General features: G+C 67.8%; 3 protein-coding genes across 3 annotated transcripts; 2 read left to right on the forward strand and 1 right to left on the reverse strand.

Moving 5' to 3' along the window:
• Positions 1-1,194: 1,194 nt before the first annotated feature.
• DNAI2 (dynein axonemal intermediate chain 2) lies at positions 1,195-7,927 on the forward strand. Its single transcript, XM_086473833.1, has 14 exons — positions 1,195-1,377; positions 1,482-1,643; positions 1,750-1,871; positions 2,432-2,574; positions 3,164-3,277; positions 4,553-4,692; positions 4,906-5,028; positions 5,441-5,664; positions 5,747-5,882; positions 6,196-6,342; positions 6,478-6,693; positions 6,778-6,867; positions 7,445-7,566; positions 7,798-7,927. Exons 1-14 carry the CDS (start codon positions 1,195-1,197, stop codon positions 7,925-7,927), a joined length of 2,052 nt encoding a protein of 683 aa, XP_086329959.1.
• Positions 7,928-10,336: 2,409 nt separating this feature from the next.
• On the reverse strand, positions 10,337-13,502 carry BTBD17 (BTB domain containing 17). The gene is made up of 3 exons (XM_086473733.1): positions 13,409-13,502; positions 11,827-12,103; positions 10,337-11,417 (listed from the first exon to the last, which is right to left on the reverse strand). The coding sequence occupies exons 1-3, from the start codon at positions 13,500-13,502 to the stop codon at positions 10,337-10,339; spliced, it is 1,452 nt and encodes a 483-aa protein (XP_086329859.1).
• Positions 13,503-17,949: 4,447 nt separating this feature from the next.
• GPR142 (G protein-coupled receptor 142) lies at positions 17,950-19,417 on the forward strand. Its single transcript, XM_086473834.1, has 2 exons — positions 17,950-18,085; positions 18,549-19,417. Exons 1-2 carry the CDS (start codon positions 17,950-17,952, stop codon positions 19,415-19,417), a joined length of 1,005 nt encoding a protein of 334 aa, XP_086329960.1.
• The last annotated feature ends 2,619 nt before the right edge of the window (positions 19,418-22,036 follow it).

Raw genomic sequence — 22,036 nt, forward strand, 5'->3', positions numbered from 1 at the left:
TGGGGAAATGACAATAAACACTTGTACTAAACTTTTCGGGGCTGACCTGCCTCTGCCACCCCTGTTCAGGTTGTTGTGCCCATCCCAGCGTGCCAGCTTGGCCAGACTGGGACTCTTCATGGCCAGTGCCCCCAGCTCCCCGTGAGCACTGGTCCCAACCCTTCTTTGCAGTCACTTTTTTGTTTAATTGAGCTTAAATCCCGTGGCTGCAGCTTGGGCTGGTTTTGGCTGTGGCAGCAGCGGGAGGGTGGTTGCAGGTGTGTCAGTGGTGGGGAGCAGAGGGGGGGGGACATGGGATTTGGGGGTGCAGCATGTGTGGACGCGTGTCCTCAGTGCGAAGGGAGGGCTGGGGCGGAGGGCGACCGCGGGGCTCCTGGGAAGGGGGGCGAGAGCTTCTTTCCTGGCCATTCTCATGCTGGAGCGAGCCAGGGCACAGGGTTTGGGTGACGTGAGGGGAGCGGGGAGCAGAGCCATCTCCCAGTGCCAACCAGTGGGCACGGGGGCGAGTGCTGGACCCCGCAGGCCCCAGGCCCCTGCAGCCATGGCGGCATGCCGCAGCCCCGGCGGGCAGCTCGTGCCAGCTGCAAGGACGCCGTGGCTCCACCGGGAACCCCACCTGCTCCTGCAGGAATGGCTCTGCTTTCCCTCTCGCCCTTGAGGGCTTCGGGGGGTACAGGGAGGGTGACCCCCGCCATGCAGCGGGGCTGGAGGGGCCAGGCTGCGGCCCAGCCCCTGCTCACAGTGATGGCGCCCAGCCTGGTTCCCCACCCACGCACACACACACGGAGCCGGGGCGTGGGGCTGGAGCTGGCAGCGGTGCCCCAGTGCTAATGAGCTAATTATTGCCGGCCCCTCCAATTAGCCGGGTTTGACCCTCCCAACATGGCGGCGAGCGGCGGGCCGTCACGTGATTCCCCACGCCTTCGCCCTCCCCAACATGGCGGCGGCCGCCACGTGATCCTCGGCGTTGCCAGGCAACGGCAGGCGGCCCTGCCGGTGGCTTCTGGTGAGGCCTCGCCAGGGGAGACCAGGCCCCACCCGGACTCCTGGGTCCTCGGGAGGAGGGCGAGGGGGTCCCTGCCGTCGTGGGTCATCCCCGAGGTTCCCGGGCACCTTTCGGGGGCACCCAGGCCCCCTCTGCAGGGCGGGGAGCGGGAGGAAGGGGCGCCCGCCGCCCCCCACGCAGGTTCCGCCATGGAGATCGTCCACGTGTACACGCGGAAGCGCAGGGAGTTCGGCCGACCCTGCAACTTCTCCGACCGGCCGGCCAAGGTGAACGTGGACATCCCCCCTGACCCCAGCATGGCCACCGCCTTCGTCCTGAGGAACCCCGTCGACAGCTCCGTCCAGCACACCAGCGCCATGTCGGAGCATGAGGTGAGGGCCAGCCGCCGAGGGCCTCCCCAGGAGGCAAAAGGGGTGTTTTGCACCTTTCCTGCTCAGGCTCTTGTTCGGTTTTCTCTCTGCCACCCCCCTCCCAGGTCAACACGGAGCGAGTGGAGGTGGAATCCCACAGCGTCAACCACGTCGAGGGCGGCTGGCCCAAAGACATCAACCCGCAGGAGGTGGAACAAACGATCCGCTTCCGGAAGAAAGCGGAGAAAGACGAAAGCTACATCAACGCCATCACGCGCCTCGGCGCTGTAAGGCCCTGCCCGCCCCCCCCTGCCCCTCCTCACCTCCCGCTCCCCTTGCCCACCCACTGCTGGGTCCCTGGCGGCCCGGCCTCTGCCTGTGCTTCCCCTGCAGCTGTTGGAGCACTGCCTCAAGCAGAACCGCGCCATCGACACCTACGAGGAGTACTTTGCAGAGGAGGAGGTGGCAGAGATGGAAGACGAGCCCCCCTCCGCCAAAACCATCAGCGTCATCAGGTACCGCACCCGGCGGGGCTCACCGGGCTCTCTGGATCCACAGCGGGCTGCCGTGCCTCTGGAGACAAAGGAGGTGGAAAACCCGGTGGCTTTAGGGTGGTGCTGGAGCAGTGTATGGATGAGAGACCTGCCGCGGCCCCCCCCCTGCTCCATAACTCCGTCTCTACCTCCCCTCCCTGCCCTCCGCCCTGCCCAGGCACTTTGGAGACAGGTACCACCGTCCAGGGAGCTCTGAACACCTTCTAACGGTGCTTTACACAGGATTGGGGTGGGGGGTTTTTGATGCCTCAAAGGTTATTTTCACACATCAGGGGCTGTTTGGTCATTTCTAGAAGTCAGATCCCGTAAGTGGATTCTTAGAAACCCGTAACTGGAAAGACTTTATGAAATCACCAACTCTTCTCCCCCCCGCCCAACCCCCAAGAGAACCGTTTCCTGCACTCGATGCTCAAGGGCTGCAGCTTGTTTTAATGGCGATTCCCGCAGTTTCCTTTGGCAGACGGTCACCCCAGAGCTGTTGGCAAACTAACGCCGTTCTTTGCTGTCCTGTTACCAAAAAGGGATCCAAACGTAACCAAGAGGACAGCCACGCGCCTCTCCTGGCACCCCAACACGTGCAAGAAACTGGCCGTGGCTTACTCCAGCCTGGAGTTCCAGCAAAACACAAAGGACATGAGTTTTGACTCGTACATCTGGGATCTCGGTAAGGGGAGGGGAAAAACTCACCGGTTGGTAATGCTGCCGCTGCGGAAGCACTTTGCGCCTTCAAAGAGAGTAATGAAGCCTCACAGCTCCCCGGAGGGGGGTGAAGAGGGGTTTGGTTTCTGCTTTGCCCACAGATCAATGCGAAAAAGGGGAGAAATGGGGCCTGAAAGCTGGCCAACAGGTGGGAAATAACCGCTCAAACCCCCCTGCACGACTTCACGAGCTGTGACCGCAACGGGCGGCCGAGCCGCGCTCCTCCCGGGGGGCTCTTGTCTCCATCACGGTTACGAACGCGGCAGCGCGAGCGCAGGCTCAGAACTGCCCTGTCTATCCCAGGCTCGCTCAGACCTGGTGTGGAGTCAAGAACACAAAGAAGAGGGGTTGGGGTACCGGGGGTTGGGGTACCAGGGGTCTGTCCCCAGGCTGGCGGGTGAGGACAGGTCAGCTCCCTTCCCCGGCTGGGCGAGCACCGGCGTGGCGGGGAGCCAGGCGGGGAAGAGCGGGGTGCGGGCTCGGGAGGCTGATTTCGAGGCAGGGGCGCTCGCCCTCCGGCCCATCTTTGCTCTTTCCTCATCCCTCCTTGGCAGAAAACCCCAACAAGCCGGAGCTCGTCCTCAAGCCGTCGTCCCCTCTCGTGAGCCTGGAGTACAACCCCAAGGACTCGCACGTGCTGCTGGGGGGCTGCTACAGCGGGCAGATGGGTAAGGAAGGTGGATGAGGCGTGAGGCCGTCCTAACGAGGGCCTGGCTTCATTTTAATTCGGCCAGAGCCCGGTCCCAGCCCTGCTGCCCTCCCAAAGGACGTAACATCACCAGTGCTGCGGCCGGGAATACCCCGAAGCCCCGGGGCTTTGCCGGTAGGACAGGCCTGTGCTCCCCCAAGCAGGCAGCCGGCGAGGGGAGGACGCCCTGGGAGCCCTTCGCAGGCACTCGGGGCCAGCGAGGAGGCTGCGGCCGCGGCGAGAGCCCGGCAGGGATGGCTGGATCCGGCAGCTGAGCAGCCCGTGGGCCCTGCGCCCACCTCGCCCACAGCCCCGTAGCTTCACGCGGTGGAAGCCGAGGAGGTTGTCCTTGTGCCGTGGTTTCGAGCGCTTGGAAAAGGGCCCCTCTTTGCCAGCGTCGTTCGTGGCTCCGTTGGTTACTTGGCCACGGGAGCCCTTGGGCGGCACTGCGCTCCTTCCCGTGGTTTCCTCGCCAGGGGCCGTCAGATCTGGCGGGGCGTGCGTTATCTGCTGTTATTGCACACCCCGCAGCCGCTGGAGGGGAGGGATCTCCCCCCGCCCTTCGCAGCTCTCCCCGGCCGAGCTCGCCCCGTCACCTCGGGGCCACCGCGGCCCTGCTGCCCAACCTTTGCCGAACCGCGGCCGGTCCCGCGCTGCGGCTCGCCCTCTGCCACAGGTCAGAGGCAGCGAGAGGGGAAGGACGGCTGCTGGGGTCTGGGGGGGACCTGCCTTCAGTAGCCAGCGCCCTTTGGGCACGCAGAGGGGGAGCACGGCCGGGGTGGGGTCGCTCAGGCTGGTTTTTAGCAGCGGCGAGTGTAAGAGCTGCTGTTTGGAGTCGGCAAGGGGCTGGGGGGGACTGCTCAGAGCGTGTCTGGTCCTGCTGCAACCCCTTGTGCGGAGCTGGGGAGGGGATTTATTGTCTCTGGGGGTTGTAGTGCATCTCCCAGAGGTGGGTGCTGAAGAAAGGCTGCGGCTACTTAACACGTTACCCCCGTCTCGGTGTTGGCAGAAGGTGCAAATCACAGTAACGCTCAGAGCTGGTGTCCCCGCGAGCAGTGGGCCCCCGGCCCACGGGGCACCCACCCGGAGGATGGTTCTCCTGGGGCTGGGAAAGGCGAGGGCAGCCCCCAGGGAGGTTTGCTCCCCGTTCTGGCGAGGGCAGCGGGGCAGCATCTGCCCGGGAACCGCGTGGCAAAGCGAAGGAGCCGGGCAAGGGAGCCGTTGCCGATCTTGAGCAGCTCCTTTTCCTTCCCAGCTTACTGGGACACCAGGAAAGGGGGGCTGCCCGTGGAGGTGTCCCCCGTGGAGGTCAGCCACCGGGACCCCGTGTACGGAGCCGTCTGGTTGCAGTCCAAAACGGGCACTGAGTGCTTCTCGGCCTCCACCGACGGGCAGGTAAAGGGCAGGGGCAGGGAAGGGGGCGCCGCTGACACCCCAAAAGAGCTTCCCCTGCCTGCGCTGCCCCTCGCCAGCCCCGGCAGCACAAGAACCAGGCCCCCAGGCTGGCAGCAGGGCAGCTGCTTGGCTCTGGGACGCTCAGCTCCCCAACACCCGTGGCTGAGACTGGGAGCAGCCCCTGCAGCCCCCTCCCGCTGCCTGTCCCTGCAGGTCCTGTGGTGGGACATCCGCAAGCTGGCCGAGCCCACCGAAGCGCTGGTCTTGGACATCACCCGGAAAGGGCTCCTGGAGAACGCTCTGGGTGCCGTCACGCTGGCGTTCGAGCCCACCATGGTGAGCCCCTCCCCGTCCTGCCGTGGGGATCGCCCTGCCTGCACGCCACCAGTACCCAAACTGGGCAGGAGGGCGAGCTGAGCTGCGCAGGCAGTGCCCGGTCCCCCCCCAGGGCTCGGGGGGCGCGGCACGAGGACCTGATGCCCAGAGTGACCCAGAGCACCGTGCTGCAGCTAGCAACGGGTTCTCACCCATCTTTAAGGATCAGGAGTTGATCTTCTCCCAAAACACAGGGTCTGGGCGGCATTTTGGGCTCAAAATCCCCCAGATCACAGCGGGTCCCGGGGCTCTGTTCTCCCAGGCACTGACTCGCCCCCCCCCCCGCTCACACGGCAAAGCCCTTTGCTGCCCCACTGCCCCGGGGGGGTCTCCAGGGGTGCTGACGGCTGCTCTCTCCCGCTCCCACCCTCAGCCCACCAAGTTCATGGTGGGCACAGAGCAGGGCATCGTCATTGCCTGCAACTACAAGGCCAAGACCCCCGCCGAAAAAATCACCAGCACCTACAGTGGCCACCACGGACCCGTCTACGCGCTGGGCAGGAACCCTTTCTGCCCCAAAATCTTCCTGACGGTCGGCGACTGGAGGGCTCGGATCTGGTCGGAGGAGATCAAGGAATCCCCCATTATGCAGACCAAGTAGGTGCCGGCCTGTCTGCCCTGCAAAACCAGGGAGATGGAAGCCACGAGCCCATCCCCGCCGCGTCGGGTCTGCCGGCAGGTACCACCTCTCCTACCTGACGGACGGGTGCTGGAGCACCGTGAGGCCGGCCGTCTTCTTCACCACCCGGTCGGACGGGACCCTGGACGTCTGGGATTTCCTCTTCAAGCAGAACGACCCCTCCCTCAGCCTGAAGGTTGGGTCCCCCCAGCGGCTCCGGGTCCCTCACCCTGGGTGGGGAGCGGGGGGCTTGGCAGATCTGCCACCCTGCCCTGCGGGGAGCCGGGGGATGGAGTCCTCCCGCCGGGCGAAGCTCCATCAAGCAGCATCTTCCCCCTCAGCCCTGAGCTCTGCCCGGAGCCCTGGGCTGCCCAAAAATTCGGACGTAGGCTCTCGCTATTGGCAACCACGTGGATTTGCCTCTGCCGGCTCATCCCGCCTGACTTCCCCCGTGGGGGCGTCCCGTCAGGCTTCAATGCCACCCCCACCCCCCTGCCCTCCCTCACCAGGTCTGCGACGAGCCCCTCTCCAGCCTGCGCCTGCAGGACAACGGACGCGTCGTGGGCTGCGGCTCCAAGCTGGGCACCGTCACCCTGCTGGAAATCTCCTCCGGGCTCTGCACCCTCCAGAGGAACGAGAAGACCCTGGCCACCGCCGTACGTCCTCCTCGAGCCACGAGCCGCCGTGCCAGGTCGCGGCAAAGCCCTCGGCCCTGCTGGCGAGCTCTGCCAGCGAGCCCTGTGCTTTCCCGTGGAGTCCCCTGCACCCCTCAGCCCCCACCCTTGCCTTAGATGTTCGAGCGGGAGACGAAGCGGGAGAAGATCCTGGAGACCCGGCACCGGGAAATGCAGCTGAAGGAGCGTGCCAGGTTGGAGAGCCGGGAGACAGAGGTGGAGAAGATGCCGGTGGAAAGTCCCCAGGAGGTGCTCAAGCGTGTCCGCAGGGAGTTCTTCGAGGTCATCGAAGCGGCGAGGACACGGGCAGGGACCCAGCGCCTGCACGGCGAGGTACCGGGGATGGGAGGAACCGGCAACCGCAGCGGGGACTCCCTGCCGGGGGGCAGGGGACAGGGGTGAGCCTCTGCCTTCCAGGTTAAAGACCATGAGGGAGAGGAGGCGGCTGCACTGGGGGAAGAGCTCCGGCTGCCCAAGGACAAGGAGGAGGAGGAGGAGGATGCCAAGGTCAGCGCCCTCCAGTTTCTCCTTGCTCTCCCCCTCCTTGCTAGGGTGGCTGCTCCGTGGCTCGTGTGGGGATGAGGCCGCTCTCCCGGAGCGGGGCAGAGCTCGTGGGGTCTCTGCCTCCATGGGGTGGTGAGCGGAGGGCTCTGCCCCGCTCCCTGACCCCACGCCTGCTCCTTCCGCAGGGGCCGTAGCCGAGGCAGGACCGGTGGCTCCCACAGAAGCCCTGGCATTGGTCACAGATGCTCCCTGGCCCTTTGCCCTCCTGATTTCATTTTTCCTTCGAGGTGAATAAACAGGAGTTTTCACATCACATTTCCTGTTTTGTCACAGTGGGGTTGAGCAAAGGGTGGGAAAGTCACGTCCTCTCGCTCTTCATCCCCCCTCCTCGGGCCAAGCCACGGATCAAAGCTGGCTTGTTGACCCTGGCAGAGCACCCACGGGTGTGCCCCCCAGTGCGTCCCCAGCCCCAGGAGCGTGGCGGCGGGGTCCCAGTCCAGCACCGTGCCCCTTCCCAGCTGGAGAGCGATGCTGAGCCAAGCCCCCTGCCCCCAACCCGCTGCTCCCCCTGCGAGAGCAGCACCCAGCGGTGCCTGGGCCGGGGTTATCGGCGCTGGGCAAACCCAGCCCGGCCGCTATCGCCGAGCAGCCGCCCTGCCTGCTCACTCCCCGTCAATTAGTAACGTCAATTATTAACGAGCTGTCGGCAGCGGGACGGGGCCATCGCACGGGTGACATCCCGGGTGCCGGCGCTGGGGGGGGAGCCCTCCCAGCAGGACCCTTCTCCAGGCTCTGCTCGGGGGGGGGGGGGGGCGGGTGGGAGCTGTCGGAGCCATCCTGCATGGGTGCGCGGTGGAGCGGCCGGGTGGGTGTCTTGGCGACACGGGGAGAGCCCACCCGCTGCCGTGGGGGACAGGGCTCGTTGTCCCCCAGCTCCGAGACGGACGTTGCCACATCCCAGCACGGCCAGCTCCCCAACTGGGGAGCGCTGCCCGAGGGGCACGTTCTTCCCCAGCCGTGGGAAGGGAGCTCGGCCAAGTGCCTCGTCAAGGTCCAGCCCTAATTGTGCCGGTAACGAGAGGTGGGAAGGCGTTTCCCCGTGTGCTGGCTGTGCCCCGTGGGGGACAGGCGTGTTGCCACCCAGCTCATGGCACCCCGACCGTGCCGTGGGGATGCGGGCGCAGCCAGCAGAGGGCACGGAGTGTGGCTGGAGCCGCACACATGGTCCCCCTCGACCCCCACACCCCGGCAAGGATGTGAAGGCCGGGGGACAGCGAGGACCAGCAGCTGACAGTGGGTCCTGGCTGGTGGCACGCTGTCCCCAAGGGGAGCAGCAGCGCTTCCAAGGGCAGGGGGGTGACACCTGCATCCAGGGTACCCCACTGCTGCACCCCCCAGGGCTGGGACACAGCGGGAGGCGGGGGACGGGGACGTGATGGGGACGTGGTAGCTGGTGTGGCTTGCCCGTCCTGCCACCCCACGCAACAGCTGTCCCGGCGGCACCTTGGCACCGCGGGGCTGGTTTGGCAGAGGCTGTTGGGGGACCCTGGGGGAGTTTGGGTGTGCAGAGGCACAGCGACAGCCCCCCCCCCCCCCCACCTCCCGCTGTGCCACTGCGGGCTCACCCATCCCCGAGCCACGGGTGGCAGCAGGAGGGGACGGTGCCCAGCTGCCCCTTTAAGGCCAGTCCCAGCGGCGTTCACCTCCACCCCAGAAAAAAGAACCTCTAATTGCAGCGCCCCGCATGGGGGGCTGGGGGTCCTGGGGGCTGCGTCGACACTGCACCGCCGATACCTCAGCTGCCGGACCCCACCGCCATGGCTCACGTGCAGGTCCATGTCCCCCATGTCCCCTGTCCCCACCACCGCACACTCATCCCAGTGTCTTGGAGGTGGCTCTCCCCATCCCATGAGTGTGGCTGAGCCGGAGGAGGGGGCCAGGCCCATTGCCCACCGCGTGGGCAAGCAGGTACGGCCACGGGACGGGCACCCACGGATTCACCGGGCATCACCTGGCCCTGGTGCTTCACCCCTAAAGCCTGTCCCATGCCTGCCCCGCGGGGTCAGCGGGGAGGAGGACCTCGGCGTGCGGGATGCGACCCTCGGCGTGGTGCTCGCCCTGGGACGTGCCCGGCGGCACCCAGCGCCGTGGGCGATGCCCGCGTGTGCCAGGCACAGGCTGGGGGACGCCCTGCAGCCTCACAGCTCCTGCTGGAGACCCCACAATGACAAACCAACAGGGTGGGACACTCTGGGGGGCTCTGGGTCAGGACAACCCCCCACTTTCTGCAGTGTTGTGGGACCCCAGCGCTGCCTGTCCCTGTCCCCAGTCCTGAGTGATGGGGAGGGGGAAGCAGAGCGGCTGGCGTTAAGGGAAAGGTCACAACTTGCCATGGGAGTGGGCAGGGACGTGGGGAGAGGGGGACTCTGTGAGGGGTCATTCCACACGGGGACAAGGACACAGCACCTCGGTGGCCGCGCTGACAGAGGCGTCTTTGTGCCGCCGTGCCCAGGTGGGTGCAGCAGGGTGGCCGGCCCGGCAGGTCCCCTGGCACGTCACACAGAGCTGGCTTTGAGCCCCAGCCAGGCCTGGGGACAACGGGAGGACAATTCAAAGGACTCCCCCACGCCGGCAGCGCCAGCACCAGCCCGGCCACCTCCTGCACCCCGGCACGGAGGGGATGCAGCCAGCCACCCAGCACCGCTGGGTACCGCTGGGGACACCGGGGTGACGGGTCCTTGTCCTTCTGAAGAGTGACATCAAAAGGAGACGTGCTGAGCTGGGGAGTGGTGTGAGTGCTGTGCACAGCCCGACGTGCCCCCGCCTGTCCCGGGGGTGGGGAACCCCTCCAAAGATGCCCCCGCACACCCCCGCTCTTTGTCTGCTTTTATTAGGAAGAGGGTGGGGGGTGCCCAGGCAGGGATGGGGCAGCTGCCAGGCGAGAGCGGGGACGGTGTCCCCCAAGCCTCCTCTGCCGGGGGAGGAAGCCGGCCCACGCCCCCCAGCTTGGGTACGCACCCAGCTCACCGCCGAGCCCTGGGGTGCTGCTGCCGGGGTACCCGTGCCAGCGGCCAGACCCAGCGCCGCCACCTCGCTGCCCAGCACAGAGGGACCCCCCAGCGCTGCAGGGGTGGTGTCACAGGAGGGCTCGAGTGTCCCTGTCCCCATCCTCCCCCCCACTGGGGTTTGTCAGCCCAGGATGCGCCCGTGGCCACGGGCTGCACGTTTCGCCTCCCGCACCACCCGCACGGGGCCGGGGGGGTCCCAGTGTCCCCCGTCCCCAGCTCCCCGCAAGCACCAAGGGACAGCGATGGGGATGGGATGCGGCAGGGGGACAATCGGGGAGGGGTGGGCGGCGGAGAGCAGCCCCGGGACGGCAGGGACCTCCGTCTACCTACGAACACAAAGACCAACGGCAAGCCCCTCTGCGGGGCTGGGGACAGTCCGACGGGGGGGACCCGGCTCTGCCTCGTTACTTCTTCACCTTGATGAGGGAGTGGTAGACGGGTTTGATGATGATGTGGAGGTGCAGGGAGTTGTCGATGAGGTACTCGGAGGTGCGCTTCTGCAGGTCGGCGTGGGCGAGGAAGTCGGCCACCTCGTCCGAGCTCTGGTGGAAGCTGTAGGCGTGCTTCACCAAAACGCGACCCTGCTGCCGCACGCCCACCAGCACCGTCTTCTGGAAGCTGACGCCGGCAAAGTCGGGGCTGCTCATGGCCGGGGTGATGACAAGCCGGGGACGACCGTCCTCGATGCGCACCGGCTGGATGGCACCCGAGACCGAGTCCGAGTAGACGGGGCGCAGGCTGACGGGCAGCCAGCGCGGCGAGAAGAGGACGTTCCAGGTCACCCTTTTGGCGGCGTCATGGCTGCTGGGACCCAGCTGGGTCTGGAAGCTGGTGCTGCGGTCGTCCCGCGCCGGGTTGTTGATGACCCACTGGGAGCCCCAGCTGGGCGCGAGGTAGTTGCGGGGCAGGAACATGCTGCAGTTGACATCGAAATACTTGGCGAAATGGAGGGGGGAGGCGGCGTGGAACTGGAAAGCCTGGAAGAGCAGGTCCTGCACCGCGCCGTGGTGCCGCGCCAGCACCGCCGACTGCACCTGCAGCCGGAAGAGCTGGCTGGGCGCGATCATGGGGTAGCGGATGGCACGCAGCACGCGTTCGGCCACGGCGTCCTCGGGCTGCCGGCGGCTCAGCCAGCTCTCCACGGCGGTGTAGAGCTCCAGCTCGCTGTGCAGCACCAGGTCGGAGCGCTCCAGCAGCAGCAGCAGCAGCTCCACGCTCACTGAGCCCCACTCGGCGCTTCCCAGCACGGCCGAGAGGTTCCAGGCCAGGAACTGGAGGCAGCTCTCCTGCAGCGCCGCGTCCCCGATGCGCACGGCGTAGTGGTACCAGCCCACCACGTGGCCCTGGCTCGACTCGCTGGCCAGGTGGGTCTTCATGTAGTCGGCCACGCCGCGCTGCAGCCCCCACACCCGGTATTTGCTGGCCAGCTGGTGCATGGGGATGGCTTGGTGCAGCAGGATGGAGACCCCGCCGCAGTACAGGTACCTGGGGCAGAGGGTGGGGTGGTGACAGGGGTGTCCCCCCTGATCCCCTTCCCAGCCCAGTGCGAGGTTCCAGCCTGAGAGCATCGTCTCGCCTGGGCTGCAGGTCTCCCGGTGTCCCCATCCCAAGGGGCCCCCCGTGGTCTTCAGGGAATTATCCTCCCCTCCTTGGCTGAATCCCTCCCAACATGACCATCTCATGAGGTCCCCGTGGTCCCCTAGGGAACATCCCCCCTTTCCTTGGCTACATCCCTCTGGGCATCCCCCTCCCGTGGGGTCCCCGTGGTCCCCAAGGGAGCATCTTCCCTCCTTGGCTGCATCCCTCTGGGCATCCCCATCCCCTGGGGTCGCCGTGGTCCCCAGGGGAGCTGCATCCCTGCTGGTGTCCCCATCCCACGGGGTCCCCAACAGACCTGATAAACTTCTCAAAGAGTGCAGCCGTCTCGGGGGGCTCGTGCAGGGTGACGACGCTCTGGTTGCGCAGGAGGCTCTCGAAGACCTCGCTCTGGAGGCTGAGCAGCAGCTGGTGGGTGTGGAAGACCTTGGCCTCGTCAGAGGCGGCCGAGCGCACCCGCAGCACCGCGTCGCTGCCGTTGCCGTTCTGCAGCAGCTCCTGCAGCCGCTGCAGCAGCGTCAGCGAGTGGTTGATGGTGGCCGCCGTGGCGTCAACGCTAAAGTCGGCTTTCTGGGCTGCGGGGAGATGGGACTATCCCAGTGCTGCACCCTGGGAACTGGGCACGGGGTGCTGGGGCCACAGCAGAGTGGTGCACGGGGGGCTGGGGAAGCCTGGCCCCATGCACATCCTCCCTCCGTTCCCCCCCAGGGCCGAAGGGCTGGCTGGTGCCAATGGGGTGTGGGGAGGATGAGGGGACATGGGGACATTTGTGTCCTTGGGAGCCAAAAAAACTGCTTTTCTGCAGCAGAAGGGGTGAGACCACCATGTCCCGGGCAGGGACATGCTGGGAAATGGCCCTGTGCCGGGCAGCGCTGGCTCATAGCCCGGTCTGCCAGCCCCATTGCCATCCCCGCTGCGGGCAGAGCGAGCCCTGGGCATTGCCCCCGACCCCCCGCGTGCCGGATGGACACGCAGGGCACACGAGAGCCTGGGGGTGTGGGGAGCCAGGCACACTCTGCCCCCACACCCAGGGATGGGGTCCCCATGGTCTGAGCAGCCCAGGGACACCGGCTGCCCTGGCATCGCCACGGGTCGGTGCCGCTGAGCAGGCAGCTGCCGTGCCTGTGCCCAGTGCGATCCCTGCCTCCTCGCCGATGCCGTGAACCGGCACCTCCTGCCCGGTGAAGTTTGGCTGCTGCCCGGCGAAGTTTGGCTCCTGTCCTCCGTCTGGGGGTGCCGGCAGCCCAGCCTGATCCCAGCCTGGGCACACACGACGGGTGACCATCCCCCTCCCCTGTGTCTGTGTTCCCACACCATTCCCACAACATTGGGCTCCCAGTGGCGATAGTGACCAAGACAGGGGTGTCTGTGCCCCTGCAGGCACAGGGAGCCTTCCTCCCTCTCCTCCTCTCCCTCATGCCTGGCACAACTCCCACCCCCCTCCCCGGAGCATCCTTTCCCCAAGATGAATTTGGCCCCGTCTCTCTCAAATCCCATCTTGCCGGCCAGCGAGCCGCCGGATTACCCTTCCCAGCTCCGGCTTAAGCCCGGCTGAGCAGGGATGGGGAAGGGGATCAGGAGCCCCTCGCCCTGCGGTGCCAGACATCGCTGCCCACAGCACCGAGCCTTCCCCGGCTCTCACCGCCGGCACTTCCCAGGCACCATGGGGCACTTCCCGGGCACCATGGGGCACGGCACGTCCGGGAGCCACATCCATCCCTCCCTGGGTGCCGTGACGGCTGGTGGAGAGCAGCGCTCAGCCTCCCACGGGCATCACCGGAGACCCACACCGCAGCCAAACCCCACCTCGGCACCCGGCAAGGGCAACCCCACGACCCTCCACGCCTCCCCCCCCCCCCGCCTGCCACGGCTGCCCTTACCGGCTTGCGCGGTGAGGAGGAGGAGGAGGAAGGCAGCGGCAGCGCAGCCCCAGCGGCGGGTGGCCACGGGCCGGTTGCCCGTCAGCCTGGCCATGGCTTCGCAAGCGCATCTGCCAGGGATCTCGGCGCGGCACGGGCACACGGTGCCCGCCCGTCGCTTATGTAGGCCACGAGCCCTCCCAGCCCGCGCCGCCCGCGCCGCCACATCGATTGGTGGAAACTGGGACCGGCTGTTACCAAGGGAACCACTTCCAGCCCCTATCCATCCCACCCTGACCCCCCAGACCCCAGCCCCGCACCCCAGGGTGGTGGCGTGACCCAGGGGGGGTTGCCCCGAGGAGCCTTCCTCACGCCATGGAGGCATCTCCCTTCGCCGCCCGCTCCCGCCGCAGCCGGGCATCGCCGCGCTGCGCCGCAGCCCCGATGGCGTGCCGGAGCCCCACGCATGGCTGCAGCCCCCTTTGTGCCGCCGGGGCTGCAGCGGGGGGGGGGTGTCTTTGCATTCAGGGCACAGCTCGGTGTGGCCTCTCTGCTCCCCGCCGCCTCATGGGTATTCATGCCGGCAGCAGCAGCCCATCACCATGGCATCCAGGCTGCCGGCAGGAACCGCCTGCCCTTTTCCCAGCCTTTGCAGCCAAGAGGCTGCCCATGCGGGGCGAGTGTGCCCTGCGCCGGCCTCCGCTGGCCCCTCGTCCACCCCGACGCCTCTTGGAGAGTGGGGGGGGCTTCGCAATGGGGCTGGGGGGGCGGTTTTGCCCACCCCTGGGGCGGCCCAGGTGTGGGGCTGGGTGTCCCCACCCTGCTGCAGGAGATGGGCACCCCTCTGTGCGGGAACGTTCGCTGGCACAACCCGAGCAAGCTGGTGGCGGGGGGGTGTCTACACCCCACTTTTGGCCCCAGTGGCACCGTGGGGTGAGGAGACAGGACTGGGACACACACACACACCCACACCCACACCCCCCCATGGTTTCCTCCTGGCTTCCAGAAGGCAGCAGCCAGGGCTCCCTGTGAAGGCAGCGGTGGGCTGCCATGCCAGGCAGGAGCCCCCCCACCCTGCCCCAGAGCTGCCGGGCACCGCGCTCAGCCCCGGCATCCTCGGGGTGCTGGGGGACCCCACATGCAGCGCCGGGGTGATGCGGTGACCTTCGGCGCGTGGCAGAGCTGGAGCCGAGGAGGGATATTAGCTGGTTCCCGGTTACCGAGGAGCTGGGCTGATGGGATTAGCACTGGCGCCCGCCGTACTGCATTCAGGTGCCCAGCGCCGTGCCGGCGTGGCACGGCTGGTGCCCCTTTCATGCTCCCCTCCCTCCCCGGGACCCACGCGGGGGGGATGCCACGCCATCACTGGCACTGCCACCACCGTCACCCCACAGCGGGAGGGACGTTGTGCCACGGCCGGTGGGACAGGGACCGCACGGTTCACGGGGAGAAGGCGCCCATTGGTGGGGTGGGGTGCTGGTAGTCAGGGGGCTCCGTGCTGGGCAGGGGGGCTCCAGCTGAGTGGGGGGGTGAGTGGTCCTCAGCCCACTTGCCCCTTTGCATCAGCTTGCCTGGCCCTGGCACGGTGCCCCCTGCTGCAGCCGGGGCTGCTTTTGTGCCAGAGAGGGCTTCTGGGGACAGGTCCACTTTGGGCTTGCGTGGGAGCAGAGATGGGGCGGGGGGGGGGGGGGGGGGGGGGGGGCTGAGGACCCCCATCCCCCAGCACAGCTGTGGGGCGGGAGGGCGAGCGAGGAGCCTGGGCTTAGCCGGCGTCTCCAGATGTTGAGCGTGGGCACATGTTGCTGCAGCTCCCAGGAGTGGGGGGGGCATCACCCATCTGGCTCTGACCCACAGATTGGAGGGGCTGGGGACAAGCCACCCGGCCGTCACCATGCTCCCCAGCCCCTCGCAGGGACAGGCAGGCGATGCCACGCCGCGAGTGGGGTCGGGACTCAAGCTCTGTGGCCCCGTGGGGCAGGGGAACCCCAAAAGCGGGGTGCAAGCAGAGGGCACGGCCTGGGCAGGCGTTCCTGCCTGGCAGCAAGGCGTGGGCCAGCTGGGCAACGAGGGGCCCCCGCGGTGGCCCAGCCGGTTAATGGCTCACCACATCCACCGATGCCTCATTTAACCGCCCGCCTGCAAAACAACAGCTTGGTGAACGCGGTGAGCCGCCGGCACGGCGCCTGCCCGACGGCCCAGGGACCCTCGTGTCCCCGACGGGGGCATCAGCTGGCCACGGGGTAGGGTGGCACAGGACTACGGTGCCAGTGCTGCGGATCACCGGGAGACAGGGCATCCAGCCCCCCCGGTGGGGTGGAGAGAGCCGCTGTGCCAGCACCGGTAACCGCGGCTGAGGCGGTGGAGGGCTGGCTCACCGGAGTGACCCGTGCCAGGCGGCTCCTGCTGGCCCCATGGCTGTGCCACAGGCTAAGGCACCCCAGCTCGGTGACACATGCCTTTGGGGGGGTCCAAGCTGTCCCCACGCACCCAGACCACCATCCTTGTCACTCTGTGGTGGGGCTGAGCTCTGTCACAGTCACTCGGGGCTGGCACAGCACCCCAGGTGACCCCAGCGCCGACCCCCCTGTGGGAGCAGCGAGGCCCGGGGACGTCCCCTTGCCCCGCTGGCCCAGCCCGCGGCTCTGCCCACTACATTCTCCCTCCGCCCCGTGTCCCTCACGCCTCAGGAGGCCGTGTGATGCTGCGGGTGACACTGGGGACACAGCTACCCACGACGGGGACGTGGCCACTGGCAGGGACACGGACACCAGTGGGGACACGGCCACTGACAACAGGGACACAGCCACTGGTGGGGACACAGCCACCGGCGAGGACACGGCCACCGACTGGGACACAGCCACTGGGGGACGACGCGGCCACTGGTGACTCTCCATCCCGGGGAAGGTGGCACTGCACTCCCGGCGGGTGGCCCAGGGGCCACCCAGGTGAGACCTCATCTCCCGCAGGGTTTGGGGACAGGGACCTCGGGCGGGGGGTGGTGGGGGTGGTGGGTAAAGTGGGGACCAGACCAGACCCAGATCCACCTCCCCCCCCCCCCGCAAAGCAAACGGGATCGGGTTTGGGAAAGGGTTAACGCGCTCCCGCCGCCGCTGCAGCCGATCGGTGCCCCAGTTCCCTGGGGGACAAGGAGGGGCTGGACTCGCCCCTGCTGATTAGCCAGTTCTAATTAGCAGTTAATTGGCATCACCCTGCGCATCTTCTCCCCCCTCCACCCAGCGGCTCTGCTCGGGATCCCGCTTCCATCCCGGCGGGACGCATCGGCCAAACACTCCCCGGGCGCTCAGGACCGGGACGGTGGGACCCCCGCCCCCCCCTCCTCGGCGGGCACTGCTAGTTGGGGAGGGGGGGGGCGGCAGAACGGGAGCACCGGCTGGGGGAGGCGTGTACCGACGGGGGGGGGGGGGGGGGGGGTGTCCCACCGCCCCGGTCCTGAGCGCTCGTCGGTGACTGGGACTGGGGCAGTTTGGGGTCCCTGGGGGGCCAAGGTCGGACTGGGACCGCAGCGGTGACCAGTAACACACACCCGCCCCCGGGCTCAGGACCCCTCCCCCGCACCTCCCCGGGCTCAGGACCCCCACACAACCCCCAGCCAGGCTCAGGACACACACACACCCCCGCGCCCCCTCCTCCAGCACTGGTACCCGGGGGTCGCGGTCCCCTTCGGGAGATGCCAATTGTGGGAGGGGGAAGGGGGAGATTTTGACCAATCAGAACTCAGCGCTCAAGTTTGCCCCCTCCCCATTCCTGCAGGACGCCTCTCTGAATGGGTGACGCCTTAGTTCCGCTCTAGCCAATAGGAGCGCGGAGCTCGGCACGGGGGGCGGTGCCGCCCGGCTTTATGAATGGCCGGGCGCAGCGTGGGCCCGATCCGGGCAGGGGCAGGGGCAGGGGCAGGGGCAGGGGCAGGGGCAGGGGCAGGGGCAGGGGCAGGGGCAGGGGCAGGGGCGCGGGCAGGGGCAGGGGCGCGGGCGCTGCCAGACTCCCCTGGCCCCGCTGCCTCATGCAGGCCCGAGGAGCCGCCAAAGGACCCGGCTGGCAGCCTGGAGATGGCCAAGCCCCACTTTGGCACTGCTGGGATCCTCCTTTGGCACCGCTGGGACACACACACACACACCCCCCCAGCACCTCTGGGTCATCCCCGCCACTGCTGGGTCCCGGTGGGTGGCACCCAGCCCGGGCTGGGGGCCAGGGCCTCCCCCAGCTGGTAGTTCCCCCAAGAACATGGTGTTTTAATCCAGTTTCCTTCAAGTCAATAAACAGGTCCAAGGGGGATAAACAAGGACCGGCGATGGGGACTGTCACCCTGATGTCCCCGCAGTGGCTGGAGCCTGGGTCCCTTATCCCGCAGCATCCACGGACAGCGGGCAGCTCCACAACGTGCCGTTGCAGGCAGGCACGGAGGCAACGGCACCCGTGGGAGCCAACCCACCCTGAGCCCCCTGTGCCATGACCCAGCTGAGCCCCCACCCAGGTGCCACCACATCCCTCGGCCCCCCTGACGCTCCCCGTCTCCCTTCGCAGCCGGTGCGTGGTGGAAGGCAATGGTCAGGGTGCCCAACAGCACGGCGGCGGCGTGGGCCAGCGAGGTGGCACAGCCAGAGCCAGAACGGTCACCCTGCATGGTCGGCATCTTCCCCGTCGTGTATTACAGCCTCCTGCTGGGGCTGGGGCTGCCAGGTGAGGGGGCTGGGGCGGGGAGGGCTGTCCAGGAGCCCCTGCGATGGGTACTGAGCTGTGCACCCCCAGCCCAGCCCGTGCTCTTACCTCCCAGCAGAACCTCAGCTCCCAGCCCAGCCCAGGAGCTTTTGGGAATGGCGAGGAGGGTCCTCAGGGGTGGGGGGGAACCCACCTGCTCCCCCCCCGGCTGCGGCACCTGGCTGTAAAGCCCAGCCCGACGCTGCAGGTGCCGCAGCAGCAGCAGGGACAGATGGTATTTGCGTTGCTGGGGCCGGCACATGGAAGGGATTAATCAGCTCGGCAAATCCCCGCCACACCGCGGTATTTATAGCTCCCCACCCCAGCTGGGGCCTGCGGCCGCTCCCCCTGGGCACCGCTGGGGTGTTGGGGTGCTGCGGGGGGGCAGGGGGTGAGCTGTGAGCCCCCAGGGTCTCACCCCTGCGCATCGCTCCCCTCCTTCCAGTGAATGTCCTGGCCGCCGTGACGCTGTCCCGCTTGGCCACAAGGACCAAGAAGTCATCGTACTGGTACCTGCTGGCCTTGACCACCTCTGACATCCTCACCCAGGTCTTCATCATCTTTGTGGGCTTCATCCTGCAGACGGCCATCCTGGCCCGGGCGGTGCCCAGCGCCTTCATCCACACTGTCAACGTGCTGGAGTTCACGGCCAACCATGCCTCCATCTGGGTCACCGTCCTGCTGGCCGTGGACCGCTACGTGGCCCTTTGCCACCCGCTGCGGTACCGCGCCGTCTCCTACCCGCAGCGCACCCGCAAGATCATCGCGGCCGTCTTCGCAGCGGCTCTGGCCACGGGCATCCCTTTCTACTGGTGGCTGGACGCGTGGCGCGACGCCGACCCCCCCACCACCCTGGACAAGGTGCTCAAGTGGGCGCACTGCGTCACCATCTACTTCTTGCCCTGCAGCATCTTCCTGGCCACCAACTCCATCATCATCTGCAAGCTGAAGCAGCGGAGGCGCTCGGGGGGCGGCCGACCCCGCCTGAGCAAGACCACGGCCCTCCTCCTGGCCGTCACCACCGTCTTCATCGTGATCTGGGCTCCCCGGACTGTCGTCATGCTCTGCCACCTCTACGTGGCATCGGTCAAGAGGGACTGGCGGATGCATCTGGCCTTGGACATCGCCAACATGGTGGCCATGCTCAACACCGCCCTCAACTTCTTCCTCTACTGCTTTGTCAGCCAGACCTTCCGCCGCACGGTGGGGGAGGTCCTCCGGGCCCACCTCCGCCACAGCCCCCGCCCCAGCAGCGGCCACTTCGCACCCCCAGCCCTGAAACTGCTGGAGCTGCTGCCCAGCACGGCTCCCTGAGCTGGGGCTGCCACGGGCCAGGGCGGTGCTCATCCGGGGGTCCTGGTGCTCACCCAGCCCCCACGCATCACACCGGGACCCAGCAAGACCCTTCCTTGGGGACATTGCCCCCCCCCGACACCTGCCCTCCATGGAGCTGGGGGTTAACGTGGGCGCTGGCGGCGGTGGGGGCAAGAGGAGGTGGTTGTGCCTGGTTGCACTGGTTTGGGACTGGCAGCAGCACCCACTGCACCCCAGGGACTCCTGCCCGCTCCCCAAGCCGCACCGGGACAGGCAGCTTAGCCCTGCCCGTGCTCAGCCCCCTGGGAAAGTCAGCTGTGGGGCTCCAAGGACGTGGCCCAGCTCAGTGACAGGAGGCACTGCCTGCTCCCCGTGTGCCCCCCCGGCTGGGCTCCTCTCCGGGGGCTTCCACGGCCAGGGAGCGTGGCCGTGCTCCCGGCTGCCCTCCTGCATCGGCTCCAGCCAAACCGACACCCGGAAGGTCCTGGGGAACCCTATGGGCACGGCTACCCCGCGGTGAGAGGAGACGGGCGCAGGTGAGCTCTGGCCCTGGCGAGGCCGCGGCGCCCGCCGGGTGCCGATGGGACCGTCCTTCCCCCGTCAACTGCCTGGCTGAGACCAAAACTCTGCCTGGGTCCAGCTCCCCGTGAGCGGCCGGGATGGGGGCACCCTTGCACCAGCACCCCTGGGCACAGGGTCCCTCTGCCCTGCCCATCCCGGTGCTGCCACCCTGGTGCTGGGGGGGGCTGCTGGGAGGGAGCGTCCATGGGGTCCAGTGTCCCCAGCTGCACACGGTAGGATCCCAACCGTGGGCTCTGCAGGAGCTGCCCCCCACCCACTATTGCCCCAGAGACACCCAGGAGAGCCCCCCTGGGCGTCTGCAGCCCCCGGGTGCACACCCAGAGGGTGCAGCATCTCCCACCGCCATGAGGCACCCAGCACCAGTGCCACCCTCCCAATTAACCCAGTGCCAAGCTGGTGTGATGCTGGGCGAACGACTGGGCAGTGCCAGCCTGCCTGTCCCCAGCTGCCACCAGAGGGCAGGGACAGGACGCCCTGCAGAGCTGGCACAGCCCTGGCGCAGGGAGCTGGCACCCCCGGCACCTCCAGCCCACCCCCGGCAGCCCCACTCCCCACCCTAATTCCTCCATAATGTCCTTAGCGTAATCCCCCCCAAACAGACCAGCTTTTCCATTCTAATTCCCCAGAGACTGGGCAGGACAGCACCCAGAGGTGCTCTGCCAGCCCCAGGGGATTTGGGGTGCCCCAGGCAGGGCACGGAGACCCTCCTGCCCGCTGGATTTCCCCTCCTTGCACACCCCACCGAGCCGCGCCCAGCACCGGGGGTGGGATGGGGGGCAGTGTAACCCGCTGGGACGTGGGGCTGACCCACACCAGCACCGTCACGCACCCGCCTGGGCCCCCGCAGCCGGATCGGTCCCCTGTACGGGCAGACCCCGCCGACGGTGCTGCCTTACGCCAGGCAGGATCCGGCTCTGCCCGTACTCCCGGTGACAGGGTTAAACTCTGACCTGGTGGCGCGGGTGGTACCTGGGAGGTGCTCGCTCCATTAATTCTGGCACATCAGGAGAGCAGGACGGGGAAGAGATTAGATATTAACCCAGCCAGCACCTCCTGCCCTGCAGGCACCCAGCCCTGGGGGGGGCTTCCAGGGCTGAATCCCACCCTGCGCCCCTTCGCCAGGGCTTGGAGGGGCCACGGGGCAGGGGGGCTCGGCTGGCAAGGGCAGCGTTTGGCAGGAGCTGTGCGGCCCAGCTTGCGGCAGGCCAGGGCTGCCGCCGGCCCCCCCCCTCTTTGCCAACTGGTGCTTATTTACTTGGAGGAGGAGGTGGAAATGTGCTGACCGCGTCCGCCGGCGGCGAGGGGCTCCGCTCTGGCCAGAACCGGCTTGGGTGGAAAACAGCTCCTGGCCTGAGCGGCAACGGGGAGGCAGCCGGGAGGGTGAGGGGGGTCCCCCCAACCCCAGGTACGGGATCCCTCCCCCCAGGCTCTAGGTACAGCTCTCGGCTTCCCAAGGTGAGCCACCACGGCTGGCCAAGCTGGAGCCATCGCGGAGCCGGGGCTCAGCCGGCCGTACCACCGTGCCAGCCTCGCCAGCCGTGCCAGCCACGCCGGCCACCTGGCCCTGCGGCTCCGTAGGAAAGGTAAGCCTGGAAAAAACGCACCCGGTGTGCCGATGTTTTCCAAGTGAGCCGGTAGGGAAGCCCTGGCCCACATCCCAGTGCTGTGCCAAGCTGCGTCCCAGCCCCTCACCATGGCTGCTGTGCCGGAGGGATCGGCTCTGCCCGGTCCAACCACGGGGACCGTGATCCCCAGCCGACCTGGGGCACCAGGGGACGGTGCTGGGCCCTCACCAAAAGGGCTGTGCCAGGCACCAGCTGCCCCAGGACGTGGCCGCCGGAGGGGGCTGAGGGCAGCCGGTCCCTCGCAGCCCACGGTTTGTCCCGGCAAGGCAGCCGGCACGTGGTGTCATGACACCCAACCTACCTCGCAGCCGCCTCCCGGGTGGGACGTTTCTGTAGGACCTACCAAAACCCCAGGGGTGCGCAGCGAGGGCTGGAAAGCCACGAGGGTCCCCATGGGCGTGGGGTGGGGAAG

This window comes from Leptosomus discolor, chromosome 15 (genome assembly GCF_034619465.1).
Source record: "Leptosomus discolor isolate bLepDis1 chromosome 15, bLepDis1.hap2, whole genome shotgun sequence".
Classification (NCBI taxonomy): Eukaryota; Metazoa; Chordata; class Aves; order Leptosomiformes; family Leptosomidae; genus Leptosomus; species Leptosomus discolor.

Excerpts from the sequence above, each read along its gene's own strand:
- BTBD17 (XM_086473733.1), bottom strand. The coding sequence starts at position 13,502 with ATGGCCAGGCTGACGGGCAACCGGCCCGTGGCCACCCGCCGCTGGGGC. Across the intron at positions 12,104-13,408 it reads CCTCCTCACCGCGCAAGCCG|CCCAGAAAGCCGACTTTAGC; the intron begins GTAAGGGCAGCC and ends ATCTCCCCGCAG. Across the intron at positions 11,418-11,826 it reads CTCTTTGAGAAGTTTATCAG|GTACCTGTACTGCGGCGGGG; the intron begins GTCTGTTGGGGA and ends CCTCTGCCCCAG.
- GPR142 (XM_086473834.1), top strand. The coding sequence starts at position 17,950 with ATGGTCAGGGTGCCCAACAGCACGGCGGCGGCGTGGGCCAGCGAGGTG. Across the intron at positions 18,086-18,548 it reads GCTGGGGCTGGGGCTGCCAG|TGAATGTCCTGGCCGCCGTG; the intron begins GTGAGGGGGCTG and ends CCCTCCTTCCAG.
- DNAI2 (XM_086473833.1), top strand. The coding sequence starts at position 1,195 with ATGGAGATCGTCCACGTGTACACGCGGAAGCGCAGGGAGTTCGGCCGA. Across the intron at positions 2,575-3,163 it reads CTCGTACATCTGGGATCTCG|AAAACCCCAACAAGCCGGAG; the intron begins GTAAGGGGAGGG and ends CCTCCTTGGCAG. Across the intron at positions 5,029-5,440 it reads TGGCGTTCGAGCCCACCATG|CCCACCAAGTTCATGGTGGG; the intron begins GTGAGCCCCTCC and ends TCCCACCCTCAG.